This window comes from Zonotrichia albicollis, chromosome 8 (assembly GCF_047830755.1).
Source record: "Zonotrichia albicollis isolate bZonAlb1 chromosome 8, bZonAlb1.hap1, whole genome shotgun sequence".
In the NCBI taxonomy this organism is placed as follows: Eukaryota; Metazoa; Chordata; class Aves; order Passeriformes; family Passerellidae; genus Zonotrichia; species Zonotrichia albicollis.
Genome location: NC_133826.1, coordinates 1,561,597 through 1,579,457, shown reverse-complemented (window position 1 = coordinate 1,579,457; position 17,861 = coordinate 1,561,597). Strand labels below are relative to the sequence as shown.

Here is a 17,861-nt window from a genome sequence, read left to right as displayed (position 1 = left end):
GCCTCCAGGAAAGAGCACTTAGGATTTATCCATTAACGTGGGTGCCTCAGGGAGGTGTGAGGGCTCCTCCCTGCTGGTGGAAACCATCATTTCTCCCATTAATGTCCTCAAACTCAAAGTGTCATTGAAGTGACAGAAGTGCTTCTCCCAGGGGATGTTGCAAATCCCAATTTCCTGCTCCCAACCCCCTGTTTATTCCCAGAGCAGCAGCAGAGGAAGAAGGGAAGGGACCATTTCTGAGGATGGCCCAAGCAGAAGAGCTCACCATGAACATGACACGTTTTGCTCAGCTTTGCTTCCCCCTTATCCTCTGCCTGTGGAGGTGCTGCCCTTCCCAGGGCTGGTGTTGGAATTCCTGTGGTTTTGGAGTTCCTGCAGCTTTGGCTGGAGCTGGCAGGTGCTCGTGTGCTCTGAGCAAACTCTGGGATGGATCTGTCCCCCTTTCCACCTGCCTGGCAGGATGGTGATGGACTGAGGGGGTCCCTGGATAAGCTGCTCCTCTGGGGTCCTTTGCTGCTCCTTTTTAGCAGATGTGGGGCAAAATAATCCTTGTGCTTCACCCGGTGTACAGGATGTGGTGTTTGAAAAGGTTCCCAAATGGTGCATTGCAGGAAATGGATGAGGCTGAAGGGCAGGAGTGACCTCTCTAGGATTTTTTGGGTGTCTGTGGGATCAACACCCAGACATCTGAGCTGATCTTTGGATACTTTCCGTGGGGAAGAGATGTGGGCTTGGCTGTGCCAACCCCTTGGTGGTGGGCACAGGACTTGTGGTCCCACAGAGGGTTTCCAGCACACCTGGAGCTCCTGAGGAGCACTTGCAGTGATGATTTCATCCTCAATTTTCTTTTGGAAACAAAAATTCCTGGCCAGCAAAGGGAAACCTGTGTGTGTTCCTGCAGGGCTGAGTTATTTTAGAGCCTGGCAAGTGTCCAAGGATGCACAGAAACACCAAGGCAAGCTTTTCCCCTTTCCCAAATCACAGAATCCTAGAATGGTTTGGTTTGGAAAGAACCTTAAATCTCAGCTCGTTCCAACTTCCAGTATCCCAGGTGGCTCCTGTCCAAGCTGGCCTTGGACACTTCCAGGGATCCGGGGACAGCCACAATTCCTCTGGACAAGCTGTGCCAGTGCCTCTGTTTTTCCAGGTTTCTGATGATTTGCAGATTTCCTGTGGGGCACTGAGGGTTTCGTGGAGCGAGCGGGGTGTGGAGGATGCTCCAGGCATCCACAGGGCAGGAGAGCAGCGCAGAGCAGAGTGTGCTGGGGATGGCAGGAGCCCCCTCAGCTCGGGGGGACATCAGGGGGACACTGCCAGCACCCCGATCCCAGGGTGACACAATGAACCCCCCAGCCCCTTGTTGTGGGCCCCAAAAAGCGACTGCAAAAACTGTCATGCAAAGCCTGCCGTGAGGCAGCCCCGCATGCCGCTCCCGCCTGGCCTCCTCCATCCTTTTCTTTGCTTGCTTTCGGCAGCGGGGCGGGGGCAGAGCCATTTCCCAAACGTTCTAAAGCTTCATCCGAAGCCTGGGGGGTTCTGGTGGTTCTGTGCCCATGGAGTCAGGCTGGGGGCACGGTGAGGTGCCCGCAGGTGCCAAGGGGGGGTCTTTGCTCTGTTGCAGGCTCGTCACGGGGCCCCAGCCCCCTGACCATGGGGGCACAGGACACCCTGCCCGTGGCCGCCGCCTTCACCGAAACCGTCAACGCGTACTTCAAAGGGGCTGACCCCAACAAGTAGGTGCCGACCCCCGGGCTGTCCCTGCCGTGGGGGGAATGAGGGGTTTGTCAGGGATGAGGAGGGGACTGAGGCCTTCCTCTGGCTCTGGTTCAGGGCATTTTCCACATGCCTTCTGCCCCAGCTGGGCAGCCAGAAACTGATGTCTTGTGCAGGCTGCCCTAGAGCAGAGTCCCAGAATAAAGCAGGGATTTATTCCAAGCATCTCCTCCATGGATCCACCTTGGGCAGCACCAGAGCCCAGCCAGGGCTGCACCCAAAATGAACCAAAATGGCCCCAAAATGCACGAGGGGCACGGGCTCTGTCCCTGGGATCAGCTCTGCTCCATTTGCACCTTGCAGTTCATTGTCCCATCCCAGCTTTAGCCCAGGCAGTCCCACCCTGCTTGTTTTTCTCTCTCCAGCCCACGGGGTTTGTGCTCTGGGCTGAGATTTGGGTCATTTGTCCTTGGTGCCCAGCTGGAGCAGGAATTGTTTTGTCTCCTGCTCTGTGCACAGAGCTCAGCATCCCTGATGTGAGCCCAGACCCACACACTAAAGCAGCACAGAATGTGAAAATACAAAAGCCAAACCTGGGGCATCAGGACAGGAGGTGATGTGGCCTGGGGTGTCCAGGGGCAGGACACTGCTGTGGTGCCCCATTTAAAAATTTCCCTGCTGTGGGAAAGGGAGGTGAGGACTTTGTGTGAGGAATCTCAGAGAGCATCACAGGAAGGGTAGCAGGGGGGCTGCAGCCTTCCCCTCCCGTGCCTGGCCAAAATGGGATGGCATTCAACAGAAATTTGAAGGGTTTCCCCACCTATATTTTAAGACTTCTAATAGATAAAACCCAAAAGGGCAGACCAAAGACAAAATAATTTCACTGAAATACTGAATGATAGCAAAAATAAGAAGCTTCAGAAAGGGTTTCTTTAAGACCATCCCTTTCAGCCCTTGTGCTGCTTCTGCTCTCTCTGAGGCCCCCAGGGGCGCAGATGTGTCGGGTGGGGAGGGGGCACTGTCCCCACGGTGCAGCCCCCCCTCGCTGCTGCATGTTGAGCCCCCTTTGCTCCCCCTGGCTCTGCGTGCCGGGCGCTGCAGGTGCATCGTGAAGATCACGGGGGAGATGGTGCTGTCCTTCCCGGCGGGCATCACCCGACACTTCGCCAACAACCCCGCCCCGGCCGTGCTCACCTTCCGCGTGCTCAACTTCAACCGGCTGGAGCACGTCCTGCCAAACCCCCAGCTGCTCTGCTGGTAAGCGCTCCCCAGCAGCGTCCCGGGGAGGGCGGCATTCCGGGAAAACGGGGAGCTGGCAGAATACACGGCCTCAAGTGTGTTCCTTGGGAGGTGCACTGATTGTGGGAGTGAAACTCTCAAACACCTGATGAAATCCCAGAATGGTTTGGGTTGATAGATCATCAGGATTATCCTGGTATCAGGATTATGCCATGGGCAGGGACACCTCCCACTGTCCCAGGCTGCTCCAAGCCTTGTCCAGCCTGGCCTTGGGCACTGCCAGGGATCCAGGGGCAGCCACAGCAAATCTGGGAATTCCATCCCAGCCCCTCCCCACCCTCCCAGGGAACAATTCCCAATTCCCAGTCTCCCATCCATGGCTGCTCTCTGGCACTGGGAGCCATTCCCTGTGTGCTGTCCCTCCATCCCTGTCCCCAGCCCCTCTCAGCTCTCCTGGAGCCCCTTCAGGCCCTGCCAGGGCTCTGAGCTCTCCCTGGATCCTTCTCCTCTCCAGGTGAGCACCCCCAGGTGTCCCAGCCTGGCTCCAGAGGGGCTCCAGCCCTGCAGCAGCTCCAGGGCTTCCTCTGGGCTCTCTCCAGGTGCTGCTGGTGTTGTCCCCAGGGCTGGGGCAGCTCTGCAGGTGGGGCCTCACCTGGGAGGAACAGAGGGACAGAATCACCCCTGGGGGATCAGCCCAGGACTTGGAGGGCTCTGAATCCCAGTGGAGATGGATCAGGACAAGCCAGAGCTGGGTGGGAGGGAGCCAATGTTCCCCTGGAGGTGGGACTGAGTGCAGACCCTGTGCTGTGTAGAACAGCCCTGTCCTGCCCAGGCAGGTTATCCAAAGGGTTCCTTCTCCTCTGTGCAGTGACAGCGTGCAGAGTGACTCCAACTCCAAGGAGTTCTGGGTCAACATGCCAAATCTGATGACTCACCTAAAGAAGGTATCGGAACAGAAACCTCAAGCCACCTATTACAATGTGGATATGCTCAAATACCAGGTAGGGGTTTTTTTGTGAGATAAAACCGTGCCAAAAAAAATTTAAAAATAGAAGTGTGCTGATTATGGCTGTAAAAATGGTAAATGTAAAATATAAAATGGTAAATGTAAAATAAAAACTGGTAATGTAAAAGATGGTGTTTCCCTAGTGCAGAGTGGGGCTAATGTGAGGTGGGGGCTTGTTGTCCCACTATCCCTTCTGTGTGGCCCTGGGTTGTCTGGCTTTAAGCCCAGTACTGAATTCAGGGGGAATTCAAGGTCTTTCCTCCAAGTGCGATGTCCGCGTCTGTAAAATGGGATTTCTCCCTTCAGCCCTACGGAAACTAAATGTTTTTTCTGTCATTTTGGAAGGTGTCTGCCCAGGGTATTCAGTCTACTCCATTAAACCTTGCAGTGAGCTGGCGGTGTGACCCTGCAAGCACTGACCTGCGCATCGACTACAAATACAATACAGAGGCAATGACCACGCCTGTAGCTCTAAACAACGTCCAGTTCCTCGTCCCCGTCGACGGAGGAGTAACCAAACTGCAAGCTGTGCTTCCTCCTGCTGTCTGGTAGGGATTGCTCCTCCTGTCCCTGCCCAGAACCCCCATCCTGCTGCAGGGGGTCTGTGGGTGGGAGCTGGGGACCCAAACCTGCCCTCCTCTTGTAGGAGGAAATGTTAACCCCACTCTGATTCCCTTTCTCTTGCCATTCCCACAGGAAAATGGTCAGGGATGAAGGGACACGTGCAGGCAGCAGAGCATCAGCCCTTATTTTGTGTTTTGGCTGCTTTACCCAGGGTTTAGAGGGATGCACAGGCAGGCCCTGGCACAGGGTGCCCAGAGCAGCTGGGGCTGCCCCTGGATCCCTGGCAGTGCCCAAGGCCAGGCTGGGCACTGGGGCTGGAGCACCTGGGACAGTGAAGGTGTCCCTGCTGTGGCACTGGATGAGTTTTAAGGTCCCTTCCAACCCAAGCAGTCTGGGATTCTGGGATTCATGGAAGGATGTGTGGCTGTCACTGCCGTAGGCACTGGCACATTTCCACGTCTCTTGCTCACCTGCAATCCTCATAACAATCATACAAATATTTTGTTTGGAAAATAAAGTCCTTCTAAGACTACAAAGTCCAACCATGACTTGAACTTTCACTTGCTGTGAAACCCAAACCCAAGCTCCCAGAATTGCTGCTCCAGAGAGCAGCACCAGAGTAATTCCCCACACCCCAGCCTTTATCAAAATTCAAATTACTCCTTGGCAATTCCTTGATTCCTACAGAAATGCTCTTCTCCGTGTGTTTGCAGGAATGCTGAACAGCAAAGGATATTGTGGAAGATCCCTGATATCTCTCAGAAGTCAGAAAATGGAGGTAATCCTGCAAATATGCATGTCATTATCTCAGGATCCTTCAGGCAGGCACGGACCCGCTGAGGGTGCCGGCACATGAGCCCAGGGTCTTGCTGGGGACAAAGCCGTTTAATTTTGGAGCTCAAAAAGCAGGGCTAAGTGCCACCAGCGCTGCTTTGCCAGCCACCTTGGCATCCCGAGGGGCACTCACACGCCGGGCTGGGATGTGGTGGGGTGCCAAGCCCTGGGCTCCCCTCTGAGCGAGGCTGGGGCCCTGTTGGGAGTGTTGCTGTGTCCCACGGGAGGTTTTCCAGGTGGGAAGCTGCTCCTGGCGCTGGGGTGTGTGAGCAGCCGAATGCTGCTGGGTGGGTGAGGGGGTTTGGCTGTGCCCGCCCGGGTGATGCTGCGGCTGGGGTGGCGCTTTGCCCGCGCCGGGATGCTCCGAGTGGGCTCACCGGGGTCTGTCCGGTTCCCATCGCAGGTGTGGGGTCGCTGCTGGCGCGGTTCCAGCTGTCCGAGGGGCCGAGCTCGCCCGCCCCGCTGGCCGTGCAGTTCACCAGCGAGGGCAGCACCCTGTCCAGCTGCGACATCGAGCTGGTGGGCGCCGGCTACCGCTTCTCCCTCATCAAGAAGAGGTTTGCGGCAGGTGAGTGTTCCCCTGGCAGTGCCAGGGTGCTGGGAGCGCTGGTGCTGTGTGTCTGTACACTACAGCAGGGGCAGGGGGACAGACGGACAGACTGCGTGAAATAAATCCTGCTGCCACCCGCCAGCCTGGGCTTCCATGGCTCATGCCTGCTCCGGCAGGAAAGGCAAGGGCTGGCATCTCCGGGGCATCTCCAGGAAGAGCTTTCGCCCCCTTGCTGCAGAGAATAACGAGGATTTTTCCTCATTGCTGCAGAGAATAACGAGGATTTTTCCTTGGGTTCATAACTGTAGAGAATAACAAGGATTTTTCCTTGTACTCATGGCTGTAGAGAATAACGAAGAGTTTTCCTCGTGCTCATGGCTGTAGAGAGTAATGAGGATTTTTTTCCTCATTGCTGCAGAGAATAACGAGGATTTTTCCTCATGGGTGCAGAAAATAACAAGGATTTTTCCTCATTGCTGCAGAAAATCATGAGGATTTTTCCTCACTGCTGTAGAGAATAACGAGGATTTTTCCTTGTGTTCGTAACTGTAGAGAATAACGAGGATTTTTCCTCATTGCTGCAGTGAATAACGGGGGTTTTTCCTCATTGCTGCAGAGAATAATGAGGATTTTTGCTCATGGTTGCAGAGTATAACGAGGATTTTTTCTCATGGTAGCAGAGTATAACGAGGATTTTTGCTCATGATTGCAGAGTATAACGAGGATTTTTGCTCATTGCTGCAGAGTATAATGAGGATTTTCCCGTGGGCAGGAAGGGCTGGTGGAGGTGGGCAAGAACTCCTGGGAATCAGGGCTGCTCCCTCCCCCCAGCTGATTTCTGATCCCGTTTCTAGGTAAATATTTGGCGGATAACTGATGGAAGCTTATGCAAGTCCATGGAAAATACTATGGAAAATACCCAAGGACTGCTGTGCGTGGAACGGGTTTTAATTACAGTTTAAGGAAAATGAACTAAATCCTGCACTCGGGACATTTCTGTTGGAAGTGTCGACAACTTTCAGCATTTTTTTTTCCTTGGAAAACACCGTCTTGACCAGTCCTCCAGTATTTACTTCTAGATGTAACATTGTTAATGGTTTTAAAATGTAATTATTGTATTTGTAAATTGTACTCATTCCAGTAAGGCTGTATTTTGGCAGTTAGACACTTGAGTTTTAGCATTTTACCATTCATGAAATGGATGTAATTTAAACTGTGGTATATAAATCTAATAGTAGTACTGTTGAATGGCACAATGCTTACAGAGGTAGATTGCATTTTGTCAATATATACAATTTAAATACGATACTGGTAGCTGTTATGAAGGGGGTGCCTCATCAAAAGAGAGTTCAGTAGGGCCCACAGGCTGATTTAATTTTCCTTCAGTCCTTCGTACGTCTCACAGCAATCAATAAAAACCTTCAGGTTTAGCTGGTTTAACTCCAGAAAAATATCCTTGGAAAGGTGGAGGTTCCTAGGACATTGTCCCAGGAAGGAAATCTCACTTCTGCAAGGAGTATTGACTCCCAATTTCCAGCTCTGTGTTCTCTTACAGCTGCAGATTCCCTGTTGGAATCCCAGCAGCCCTTCCCTGCCCCGTGCCCAGGTATTTTGCAGGGATGCAGATGAGGAAAGAAGCAGCAAAGAGGCTGGGTGGTCCCTCTGAGCTCCCAGCACTGGCCCAAAATGTCTCTGCTGGGATCAAGGATGTGTTTTCCGAGCTGCCTCCGGATGTTCCGTTGTGTTTTTACGTTGCTTTGCTGGCTTTTTTCTGCCTTTCTCCCCCATTTCTGAAAGCTCTACGGGTTTAGAAAATGCTTTAAAGGATTGCAGCCGCACCTGCTTCTCTGTTTCAGCACTGAGGCAGGGAAATGTGTATGGAAAAACACTGGGAAAGGATTCCCCAGGGAGCAGGAGCAGCCAGGGCAGGAGCCCAGCTCACCAGCACTGGGAGCAGCTGTCTTGTAGAGATGGGAAAACACATGGAAGTGTTAAACTGGAGAATGGGGCACAAAACATTATCCCTCTGTGTTTTCCCTGTCCCGCTGTGTGAGTGCTGCTCATTGCTGTGGATCTCAGCCCACTCCTGGCAGCACGGTGGGAGCGTTGGTGGCGTTCATGTGCTGCAGCCGGGCTTGTGAAACGGGAGAATTCGGCAATTTGGGGAAGAAAAATGAAGGAACCTTTGTGAAATTAAACACAGATGCACAGAGGAGCATCCGTGAATGGCGTGTTGGGACTTTGGGAATGTGTAAGGTGACAAAAAGTGCTGGTTTTCCAGGTGTTGCCAGGATTGGAGTGGTGAATTTACACTGGAAAACAGCCTGGGCATGTTGGAAGCGCTCGCTCATGGAGCAGTTTGATGAAGGAAAACAGAGATCTGTGCCCGTCGTGAGAGAAAAGAAGGAAATGTGGGGATGTTTCAGGTGTGAGGCGGCTCCCAGGCTGAGATTTGGGGTGTGAGCTGTGTGTGAGTTGACAGAAGGCAGCAGCAGGAAAGGAAAAGCACAGTTTGCTCCTGCAGCTTCCCACATCCTCACAGATTTTGGGAGTGCACTCCTCAGTGTTCCACTCCATGAATGATCTTCCCCCTGAACTGGAAATTTGTATAAAGTGTGCAGCTCACCCCTTTCTGACACAGAAATACAGGGGCAAACCCTAAGAATCAGGTTTATGGTGTGTACAATTGCTCTAAACCCATCCTTCCAAAAAAGTTCTATGGCATAGACCTGAAAAAAATGGATTTATAATGTAAATATTACCAGAACATAGAGATTTTACTTTATATTTCATTTGAAAGACAAGGTGTTTACATTAGCATTGGGTTTTTGAGTGCTTTTGTAACAGAAAAACCCATAACCCAAAGCTCCCAAGCTCACCCTGTTTGAGCTGGCGAACAAAACAGAGGTCAGTCACTTTGTGGGGACACAGCCCTCACAGCCTGGAGAGAGAGATGGGAACAGCCTGGGACATTTTGTCCTGTTTCTGGGACATGTGGGATGTGCCAGCACTGCCAGCCCCACAGGGACACGGCTCCAGGTGACACCAGCCCTGTGACACTGGGACCGAAAGCAGCGATTTGGGACAGGTTTTTCCACGCTGCTCTCGCCAGTTTTTGGCACAGGGTTTTCTCAGAGTGCCCTGGGGTTTGTTGGGAGCTTGGTGAGAGCTCCAGAGACCTGTAATGCTCAGGGCAATCAAGCTCTGCAGGCTTCACCTCGGCTTTTAGGAAGGAAAATCTGTCTATTTTCAGGGAATTCATCTGTTTGGGGTTGCCTGGCCCCTCACAGAGAGGTGAAATGGCACTGGTTTGGTTTGATACAGATCCCAGACTGGTTTGGGTGGGAAGGGATCTTAAAAATCATCCTTTTCCACCCTTGCCATGGCAGGGACACCTCCCACTGTCCCAGGCTGCTCCAGCCTGGCCTTGGGCACTGCCAGGGATCCAGGGGCAGCCACAGCAAATCTGGGAATTCTATTCCAGGGCCTGCCCACCCTGCCAGGGAGCAATCTCTTCCCAATCTCCCATCCATCCCTGGGAGCCATTCCCTGTGTGCTGTCCCTCCATCCCTGTCCCCAGCCCCTCTGCAGCTCTCCTGGAGCCCCTCCAGGCCCTGCCAGGGCTCTGAGCTCTCCCTGGATCCTTCTCCTCTCCAGGCTGGGCATTCCCAGCTCTCCCAGCCTGGCTCCAGCCCTGGAGCATTCCCAGGGGAAGCACCACAGCTCTGTTTCCCAGCAGGGCTTTTCCCAAGCCAGGCTGAGGCTGCAGAGGGGGCTCAGCCCCCTGGCACTGCCCAGCCCTGGCACCCCTGAGCTCAGCAGCACCAGGATCCATCTGGGTGAGCAGAATAACAAATAAAAGGAGGCATTCAATCATAAATATGTGAATGCATGCACAGAGAGGCTTCAGCTCCATTCCTTCCGTGGGCATTTCCCTTTAGACTGTCCTCAGCAGCCTCTGCCAAAGGAATTTTCCCCTGGGAATTTGGCAGCCCCACACCTGCAGAGTCAAGGTCCCACTGGCAGAGCAGGAGTTTTTCCCCGTGGATACCTTCAGACTTGGAATCTTACGTGGTAGGAGCAGGAAGTCTTTTCTTACCACCTTTCTGCTGTTTGTTGCAAACAGTCACAATTCTCAGCCAGCTCATGGTGCTCCTCAAAGGAGACCTTTCAGAGCAGTTTCCTACTTTAACAATATTTCTTAATAACTCTGAAATCTCTCAATAGTAGTAAAAAACACCAAATACTGAGCTTTTCACTTGGTGTCTACATTTGTTCTTAAATATCACTGCCCTGTTTACATCTTCTTGGTTTTGTTGTAACTCGGTATTCCAGTGAAATTAATTTGTCTTCACTCTGCACTTTCAGGTTTTATCTATAATTTTTTAAAGCATAAGTGGGAAAAACCTGCAAGTTTCCATTGGAATGCCCTCCCTTTTTAGCCAGGCAGAGCGGGGATGGGAAGGGAAGGTACAGCCCCCCTGCCACCCTTCCTGGGCTGCTCTCTGAGATCCCTCCAGCAGGAGCATCCTAAATAAAGAGTCACCACCTCTTTCTCCCAGCAGAAGCATTTTTCAATGGCTGGAGTGCACTGAAAAGGTGACAGATTTTTAATTTGCCTAAGAGAGAGTCAAACATTTTTTTTCCCTACCCTTTTGTGGTTTTTATGTGAAAATATATTGGTTAAAACCCCTAATTTTGAAGCTAGTCATGACCAAAATACGTAATGCCATCCTGTTGTACTTTCCAGGTTAGAAATTACTGTCTCAAAGATTTCATTTCATAGCCAGAATTCTTCTGTTGCTCTTTTCTTCACGATTTCCCAAGGAAATGAATCCGTGTAGAGCCAGGGAGGTTTTATGATAATCAGGATTATTCCAATCAGGATTTGAATTCTGTCACTGCAAGGAAAAGATTTGCAGGAATCCGCCCTGCTCCTGCCTGCCTTCCCTTGTCCCTTTGGGAGGGATGATGCTGCTGGCAGTGGTTCTTGGAGCATGAATTGATGGTGGGATGCTCTTCAAAGGCCTGGGGACAAGCAGGACGTGGTGGAACACACCAGATCCCAGCGAGGCTTTGGGGATGCCCTGTTCATCCATTAGAAATCCAGGTTTTCTGGGACAGCGGGAATCGCTGTGGGTGTGCTGCCCCCACGTTGGGTTCCTCATCCATGCAGGAAGGGGTTTTTCACTCCCAAACGTCATAAGGTTGATGAAATCCCCTGGATGCTTGGATGACATGAAACAAACAGAGATGTGGCGTGGTCTGAGCCAGGATTTGGGTTGGGATGTGCCAGGAAGCTCCCAGGGCTGGTGGGACAGCCCCACTGTGACACCCCAGCAGTGATCAGATATCCCCAGGTATCACCCTGGACCACTTAATGAACTCCCTCGTGTATAAAATGTTTATAAATATTTGTGGATGAAGATACACAGGTCTATTTTTAAGATTTAAGTTAAATAAGTTAATGAATGGCTGGCCTTTTCTGCCTGAACGTGCAATGAGATATAATATACCTTTAGTCTATGATGGCCTAGGTACTGCTTAGTCTGTGATGAAAACTTTGCTGCTTTCCTACTGTTCTCAGAGAAAAAAAAGACAAACAACCTATAAAAGACGTACAGGTTTGTTGCACAGGGACTACTGCAGCGAAGCTTTGTATTTGACCACTGGTAATATGAATGTGTTGTATTGACTTGTTGAAGATAATCATGAAACAACATATTTTAAATGTTACTTGCCTTATAGATTAGAGTACGACTATGTGGATATCATTTTTGTAAATACTGTTTTTTATAAATGTCTCTCCTCCATCCTCCCCGTCACCGATTTCACCGACTCTCAAATATGCAATTATTTACCATGCAGAGCGTTGTGACAAAGAAATCCCCACGTCAGAACAAAGTTTATTCATCCTATACATAAGAACCACATGAAATACCCAACTGAGTTGCAATTTAAATGTGATTATTATTATTTTTTTCCTTGAAAATAAACAAAAAAATGTAAAACATTTCTTTTTCTGAGCCAGTTTTGCTTCCACATTCAGGAGCACCCAGAGGAGCGGGCAGAGGGATTGAAGGCTGGGCCAAAAAAGGGTCCCTGTCCCAAAAACCAGCATTGCTGCTGGAGTTATGTGCAGTGTCCCAGCATGGGGACAGGTTGAGGGTGGCATGTGGGGACACACAAGGATCCACAGGGACTGTGGGGATGGATGGAGCTTGAGGGAATGAGGCTGTGGGGACATGAGGGATATGGGGTTGGGGGACCTGTGGAGGTCATTGTGTCGCTTCAGGGCTGTGGGGACACAGGGGTTTGTGAGAATTCACAGGGATCACAGGAATCTGTGTGGGCTATTGGGACCCACGGGTGCCATAGGGACCCACATCTGGCGGGGCTGTGGGAACCCATGGGGGCCATGGGGACCTGAGGAGGTCACAGGGACCCTCAGGAGCCTTGAGAACATAAAAGAGCTGTGGGGACTGTGGGGACATTTGGAGGCCATAGGGCCACATGGAACCTTTAGGTTTATGTGGGGACATGTGGGAGCTGCGGGGATATGTGGAAATTGTTGGACCATGTAGGGACCTGTGGAAGCCATGGGGACAGAGAGGGATCTGGAAAAGCTCTAGGGATACATGGCAGCCATGGGAACCATGGGGACTGTAAAAGAATCCAGAGACCTGCGGAAAACAGGGGGACATGCGGGAGTCATGGGAACCTGTAGGGACACACAAAGAGCTGTAGGGACACCAGGGACTGCAGGAATACGTGGAAGCCATGGGGACTCACAGGGAGCTGCGAGGACACACAAGGACGGCTGGAAACTATGGGGAGCAGGGGGAACCGCAGGAACTCACAGCCGTGAGGGTGGGAATGGCGGGGCCGGGAACGTGGGGGTACGAGGCGGGGAACGGGAATACGAAGGCAGGGAACGGGAATACAGAGGGACAGAGGCCGGGGATGTGGGGAAATGGAAGCGAGGAACGGGAATACGGAGGCGGCGAACGGGAAAGTGGGGGGATGTAGGCCGGGAATACGGAGGGTGGAGTCGGAGAACGGGAACGCGGCGGGCGGGCCCCGCTGCCGGCGCCGCCTCCCCTCACGCAGCTGAGGGCAATGGAGGGCGGTGAATCCCCCGCGGAGCCCGGCTCGGGTGGGTGTCGGTTGCCCCTCTAAAACCCTCCAGCGCTGCGAGATTGTTCCTTCCCAAACCCGGGCTTTGTCTCGCAGGGCCGGCCAGGCGCTTCCCGGTGGCGGCGGTGGAGGAGATCCTGAGGGATGTGCTGGGGAGCGCCCTGAGGGAGCAGCGCTACGAGCCGGGGCCGTGCCTGGAGGCGGCCAAGGACATCGCCGAGGTGCGACCGGGACGGGACACTTGTGCCTCCATGGGTGCCCCAAATGTCCCCCAAAATGGTGATAAAGTGTAAGATAAAGGCTGGAGGCGGTGTCAAGGTGCCGGCTGGGGTTGCTCAGAGGAGGGTGCAGACATATACGAGTTAGTTAATAGATTTACAGGCTGGTTTGAGTGGGGAGGGACCTTAAAGCTCATTCAACCTCAGGGACACCTCCCACTGTTCCAGCCTGCACCCAGCCCCAGTGTCCAGCCTGGCCTTGGGCACTGCCAGGGATCCGGGGGCAGCCACAGCAAATCTGGGCACCTGTGCCAGGGAACAATTCCTAATTCCCAATATCCCGTCCATCCCTGCCCTCTGGCAGTACAACACCATTCCCCCTTGCCCTGCTGTAAATCCATCCCCATTTTTGAACCCGTCTGGACTGAATCTGTTTTTCCCCGCAGGTCATTAAGGCACGGGTCAAGGCGCTGGCGGTGCCCAGGTACAAGATCGTGGTGGTGGCACACATTGGGCAGCTGGGTGGGCAGAGCATGCAGATCAGCAGCAGGTGCCTCTGGGATCCCAAGAGCGACACCTTTTCCTCCTGCGTGTTCAAGAACACCTCGCTGTTTGCTGTGGCAAATGTCTATGGTGTGTATTTTGAATAGGGAGGTAGTAGAGTTTAGCAGCAGGAGAAATTAATGTTCAGCTTAACTCTTCCTGGCTCTGCTGTTGAAAATATCTGAGAAGGATCAAGGTACTCTCATCTGCTTTGAAATGTGAGCCTGTGGGTGAGTGGACTAAGGGTCTTTCAGGGGGTTTTCTCTGACAAGTGGCTTTATATGGCACAGTTTTGCAGCTGATTGCTCCTTTCAGAACTTGCTCTGTAGGGGAAATATTTTTAGAATTTTGCCTGTAAGTAATGTTTTCTCTGTTCTTCTCCAGGAAACATTACTGGAAGTATTTGGATTAGGGAATTAACCATGGGTTTTGCCTGCCCACTTTTGGGGCTGGTGCTGAGGGTCCTGAGTCTCTCCTGGTGCAGTCATTGGCTCACCTAGCTCTGAATCTGAAACCACACTTTTTGCTACCCCTATTTCCCAGCTGAAACCTGCTGTTAGGTTTTCCTGAGTGAGAGAACAAACCTATCACAAGCTGCTTATTTTATTACATTTTAGGGGCAAAGCTGAAACCAGAACAGTAGTTAGTTGGGAAGAAACATTTCATGTACTCATGACTAAAAGTTTAACTCACTGTAAACACTGTGAAATGCAGACACTCTGAAGCCACTTGCTGGTGTGCACTGTGGCATTTAACACCCAAAACTACAATTAAAGAACACAACTGAAAGGACTGTGGTTTCTGTCATGGTTATTTTAATCCCTGGACGCTGTGACTCCGAGCTGCTGCGTTTCAGCACAGGGAGCTGATCTCTGTCCTGGTGCAGCCCTCGTTGCAGCAGGATGTGGCCAGCAGCTTGGCTGCCTCACGCTTGCTCAGCACAGGAACTCTGCTGGTGTTTTGCAAATCTTGCTGAGCTTTGACGTCCTGGGGCTCTCCTCTGTGGATCCCCAGCCTGGGCTCTGGGCGTGGTGAGAAGTCAGCATCACCCTCGTCCTCGTGTGGGAAATGCTGGGGGTTTTCACTCTCTGGCACAGGAAAATGAGAAGTTAAAAGTCGTGGGAAGATGAGTAATTTATGCTTTTTATCTTTACTAGAAAGACAGACCAAGCTACAGGCAGGGAGCTGAGTGTTGCCCTCTGATAAGAGCACCACATCACGGACTCCTCACTGTGAGGAATAACCTGTGATCAACGTGGTAAAACTGAGGAGTTCAGGGATTTATGTTGAAAAGTGTCCTGTGGTGCCTTGAGTCTCACACTGATATATTTGCTTCTCCAGGAAAAACTGATTTGATGTGTCAGAGGCTCTTGACCAGCACGTTGAGCTGGACCTGGGGGGTTCCTGAATTGCAGGTGTTGCATTAAGGCATCAGCTACCCCAGAGTTCTGGTGTTCCCACAGAAATTACAGTCCAGCTGCAGTTGAATTAAGTACCTCAGTACAGCTGGGCCTTGTGCAGTCTGTAAAGGTGCAGCAGTTCTCATTTTTTAAAAGCAAGGCCCTTCAACAGATTTTGGGGAGGGGGTTGCCTGTGCTACCACTTTTGTGTTTGCTTAAAGCTGCTGTTACAAGAGACTTTTCCAAAAATGGAGATGTAGGAAGTGTAGAAAGCCTCTGTTGCTGTCACCTGTCTCCGTTATTTTCTTGTTCCCTATTTATTTTGATCAGAGTACACGTGTCTAGCTGTGCATGTAATGGTTGAATTTTCTGACCATCAAATCAAAATTTTCTGAGTTTCAAGAAATGTGCTAGTAAGTATAAATATACACAAAAGCATGTGAATGTGCTTAAATTGCAGAGCAGACATTCAACATGCTTTAATTACAATGTTTTATAAAGTTTCTGGTTTCTAGTGGGGAAAATGGAGACCACAGCAAGACACTTGCACTGACTTCAGCAAAATTTGTCACTGAAATGCGATGGCAGATTTTCAGTGATAGCCTTGCCTTGGATCCTGTTCCTCAGGTGAGTTTGGAAAGTCTTGGTCTGAATTATTTTTCTTTAGCAAAACAGCCCATGTGAAGGTGCTTAAATTGCAGAGCAGATATTCAACAAGCTTTAATTAGAAAGTTATATCAAGTTTCTGGTTTCTGGTGGGGAAAGTGAAGACCACAGCAAAACACTTGCACTGCCTTTAGTGAAACTTGTCACTGAAATTAGATGGCAGAGAGATTTTTCAGCCTTGCCTTGGATCCTGTTCTTCAGGTAAGCTTAGGAAGTCTTAGAAGTCTGAATTATTTTTCTTTAGCAAAGCAGCGCAGGAAGCTGAGCCAGACAAGCTGCAAGGAGAGGGAGCAGAGCACAGCCTGTGCTGGGGGGCTGGAGCTGCAGGGATTGAGGGGAGCAGGGATGTGCTGTCCCCAGCCCCTGGGATGCCCTAGGATTCTCTGGGATGCCCTGGGATGGGTACAAGCAGGCAGAGGAAGCCCCTGGGATGCCCTGGAATCCCATGGGATGGGTACAGCAGGCAGGGCAGCCCCTGGGATGCCCTGGGATGGGTGCAGCAGGCAGGGCAGCCCCTGGGATGCCCTGGGATGGGTACAGCAGGCAGGGCAAGCCCCTGGAATCCCCGGAACCCCATGGGATGGGTACAAGCAGGCAGAGGAAGCTCCTGGGATCCCCAGAATCCCATGGGATGGGTACAAGCAGGCAGGACAAGCCCCTGGGATGCCCTGGGATGGGTACAAGTAGGCAGGGCAGCCCCTGGAATCCCCAGAACCCCATGGGATGGGCACAAGCAGGCAGGGCAGGCCCTGGAATCCCTGGGATGCCCTGGGATGGGTACAAGCAGACAGGGCAGCCCCTGGAATCCCTGGGATGGGCACAAGCAGGCAGGGCAAGCCCCTGGGATGCCCTGGGATGGGTACAGCAGGCAGGGCAGCCCCTGGGATGCCCTGGGATGGGTACAGCAGGCAGGGCAGGCCCCTGGAACCCCATGGGATGGGCACAAGCAGGCAGGACAAGCCCCTGGGATGCCCTGGGTTGGGTACAAGCAGGCAGGGCAGCCCCTGGAATCCCTGGGATGCCCTGGGATGGGTACAAGCAGGCAGAGGAAGCCCCTGGGATCCCCTGAATCCCCTGGGATGGGTACAAGCAGGCAGGGCAAGCCCCTGGGATCCCCTGAATCCCCTGAGATGGGTACAAGCAGGCAGGGCAGCCCCTGGAATCCCTGGGATGCCCTGGGATGGGTACAAGCAGGCAGGGCAGCCCCTGGGATGGGTACAAGCAGGCAGGGCAGACCCTGGGATGCCCTGGGATGGGCACAAGCAGGCAGGGCAAGCCCCTGGGATGCCCTGGGATGGGTGCAGCTAGCAGGGCAACCCCTGGGATGCGCTGGGATGGGTACAGCAGGCAGGGCAGCCCCTGGAATCCCTGGAACCCCATGGGATGGGCACAAGCAGGCAGGGAAGCCCCTGGGATTCCCTGAGATGCCCTGGGATGGGCACAAGCAGGCAGGGCAAGCCCCTGGGATCCCTGGGATGCGCTGGGATGGGTACAGCAGGCAGGGCAGCCCCTGGAATCCCCAGAACCCCATGGGATGGGCACAAGCAGGCAGGACAAGCCCCTGGGATGGGTACAAGCAGGCAGGACAAGCCCCTGGGATCCCCAGAACCCCATGGGATGGGCACAAGCAGGCAGGACAAGCCCCTGGGATGGGCACAAGCAGGCAGGGCAGGCCCCTGGGATGCCCAGAAGCCCCTGGGATGGGCACAAGCAGGCAGCCCAGGCTCCAGGGCTGTACTCACCCCGCAGGTCGCAGTCCCTTCTCCAGCGCGAGCCGCCGCAGGTGAACACCACGGCTCTGATGAAGTCTCTCCCACAGAGCCTCACCTTGCTCCCTTCCCCTGTCCCTTCCCGTGCCAGGAGCAGCAGAGTGAGGCAGCCCAGAGCCAGCAGCGTGCCCCTCATGCTGCCAACGTGCTGCTTCCCAGTGGGGCGTGGGGAATTCTGCTGGAGCCTTCCCATTTATACCGACGCTCTGTCCACTCCACTGG

General features: G+C 52.7%; 3 protein-coding genes across 3 annotated transcripts in view; 2 read left to right on the top strand and 1 right to left on the bottom strand.

The window, feature by feature from the left end:
• Positions 1–11,563, top strand: part of SGIP1 (SH3GL interacting endocytic adaptor 1) — a 56,629-nt gene extending 45,066 nt beyond the window's left edge. The window contains exons 18-24 of the mRNA XM_074545612.1: positions 1,622–1,733; positions 2,815–2,970; positions 3,821–3,953; positions 4,304–4,506; positions 5,236–5,300; positions 5,760–5,924; positions 6,761–11,563. Of these exons, the coding sequence (XP_074401713.1) occupies positions 1,622–1,733; positions 2,815–2,970; positions 3,821–3,953; positions 4,304–4,506; positions 5,236–5,300; positions 5,760–5,924; positions 6,761–6,783 (857 nt within the window). The 3' untranslated portion in view covers positions 6,784–11,563. The remainder of the gene's footprint in view (positions 1–1,621; positions 1,734–2,814; positions 2,971–3,820; positions 3,954–4,303; positions 4,507–5,235; positions 5,301–5,759; positions 5,925–6,760) is intronic.
• A 1,339-nt stretch (positions 11,564–12,902) lies between these two features.
• DYNLT5 (dynein light chain Tctex-type family member 5) lies at positions 12,903–14,582 on the top strand. The gene is made up of 3 exons (XM_014274187.3): positions 12,903–13,062; positions 13,140–13,264; positions 13,708–14,582. Exons 1-3 carry the CDS (start codon positions 13,026–13,028, stop codon positions 13,909–13,911), a joined length of 366 nt encoding a protein of 121 aa, XP_014129662.2. The 5' UTR covers positions 12,903–13,025; the 3' UTR covers positions 13,912–14,582.
• A 74-nt stretch (positions 14,583–14,656) lies between these two features.
• Positions 14,657–17,855, bottom strand: INSL5 (insulin like 5). The gene is made up of 2 exons (XM_074545486.1): positions 17,613–17,855; positions 14,657–14,892 (listed from the first exon to the last, which is right to left on the bottom strand). The coding sequence occupies exons 1-2, from the start codon at positions 17,830–17,832 to the stop codon at positions 14,657–14,659; spliced, it is 456 nt and encodes a 151-aa protein (XP_074401587.1). The 5' UTR covers positions 17,833–17,855.
• Positions 17,856–17,861: the final 6 nt, after the last annotated feature.

Excerpts from the sequence above, each read along its gene's own strand:
- DYNLT5 (XM_014274187.3), top strand. The coding sequence starts at position 13,026 with ATGGAGGGCGGTGAATCCCCCGCGGAGCCCGGCTCGG. Across the intron at positions 13,063-13,139 it reads CCCCGCGGAGCCCGGCTCGG|GGCCGGCCAGGCGCTTCCCG; the intron begins GTGGGTGTCGGT and ends TTTGTCTCGCAG. Across the intron at positions 13,265-13,707 it reads CGGCCAAGGACATCGCCGAG|GTCATTAAGGCACGGGTCAA; the intron begins GTGCGACCGGGA and ends TTTTCCCCGCAG.
- INSL5 (XM_074545486.1), bottom strand. The coding sequence starts at position 17,832 with ATGGGAAGGCTCCAGCAGAATTCCCCACGCCCCACTGGGAAGCAGCAC. Across the intron at positions 14,893-17,612 it reads AAGGGACTGCGACCTGCGGG|AGAGTGAAAACCCCCAGCAT; the intron begins GTGAGTACAGCC and ends TTCCTGTGCCAG.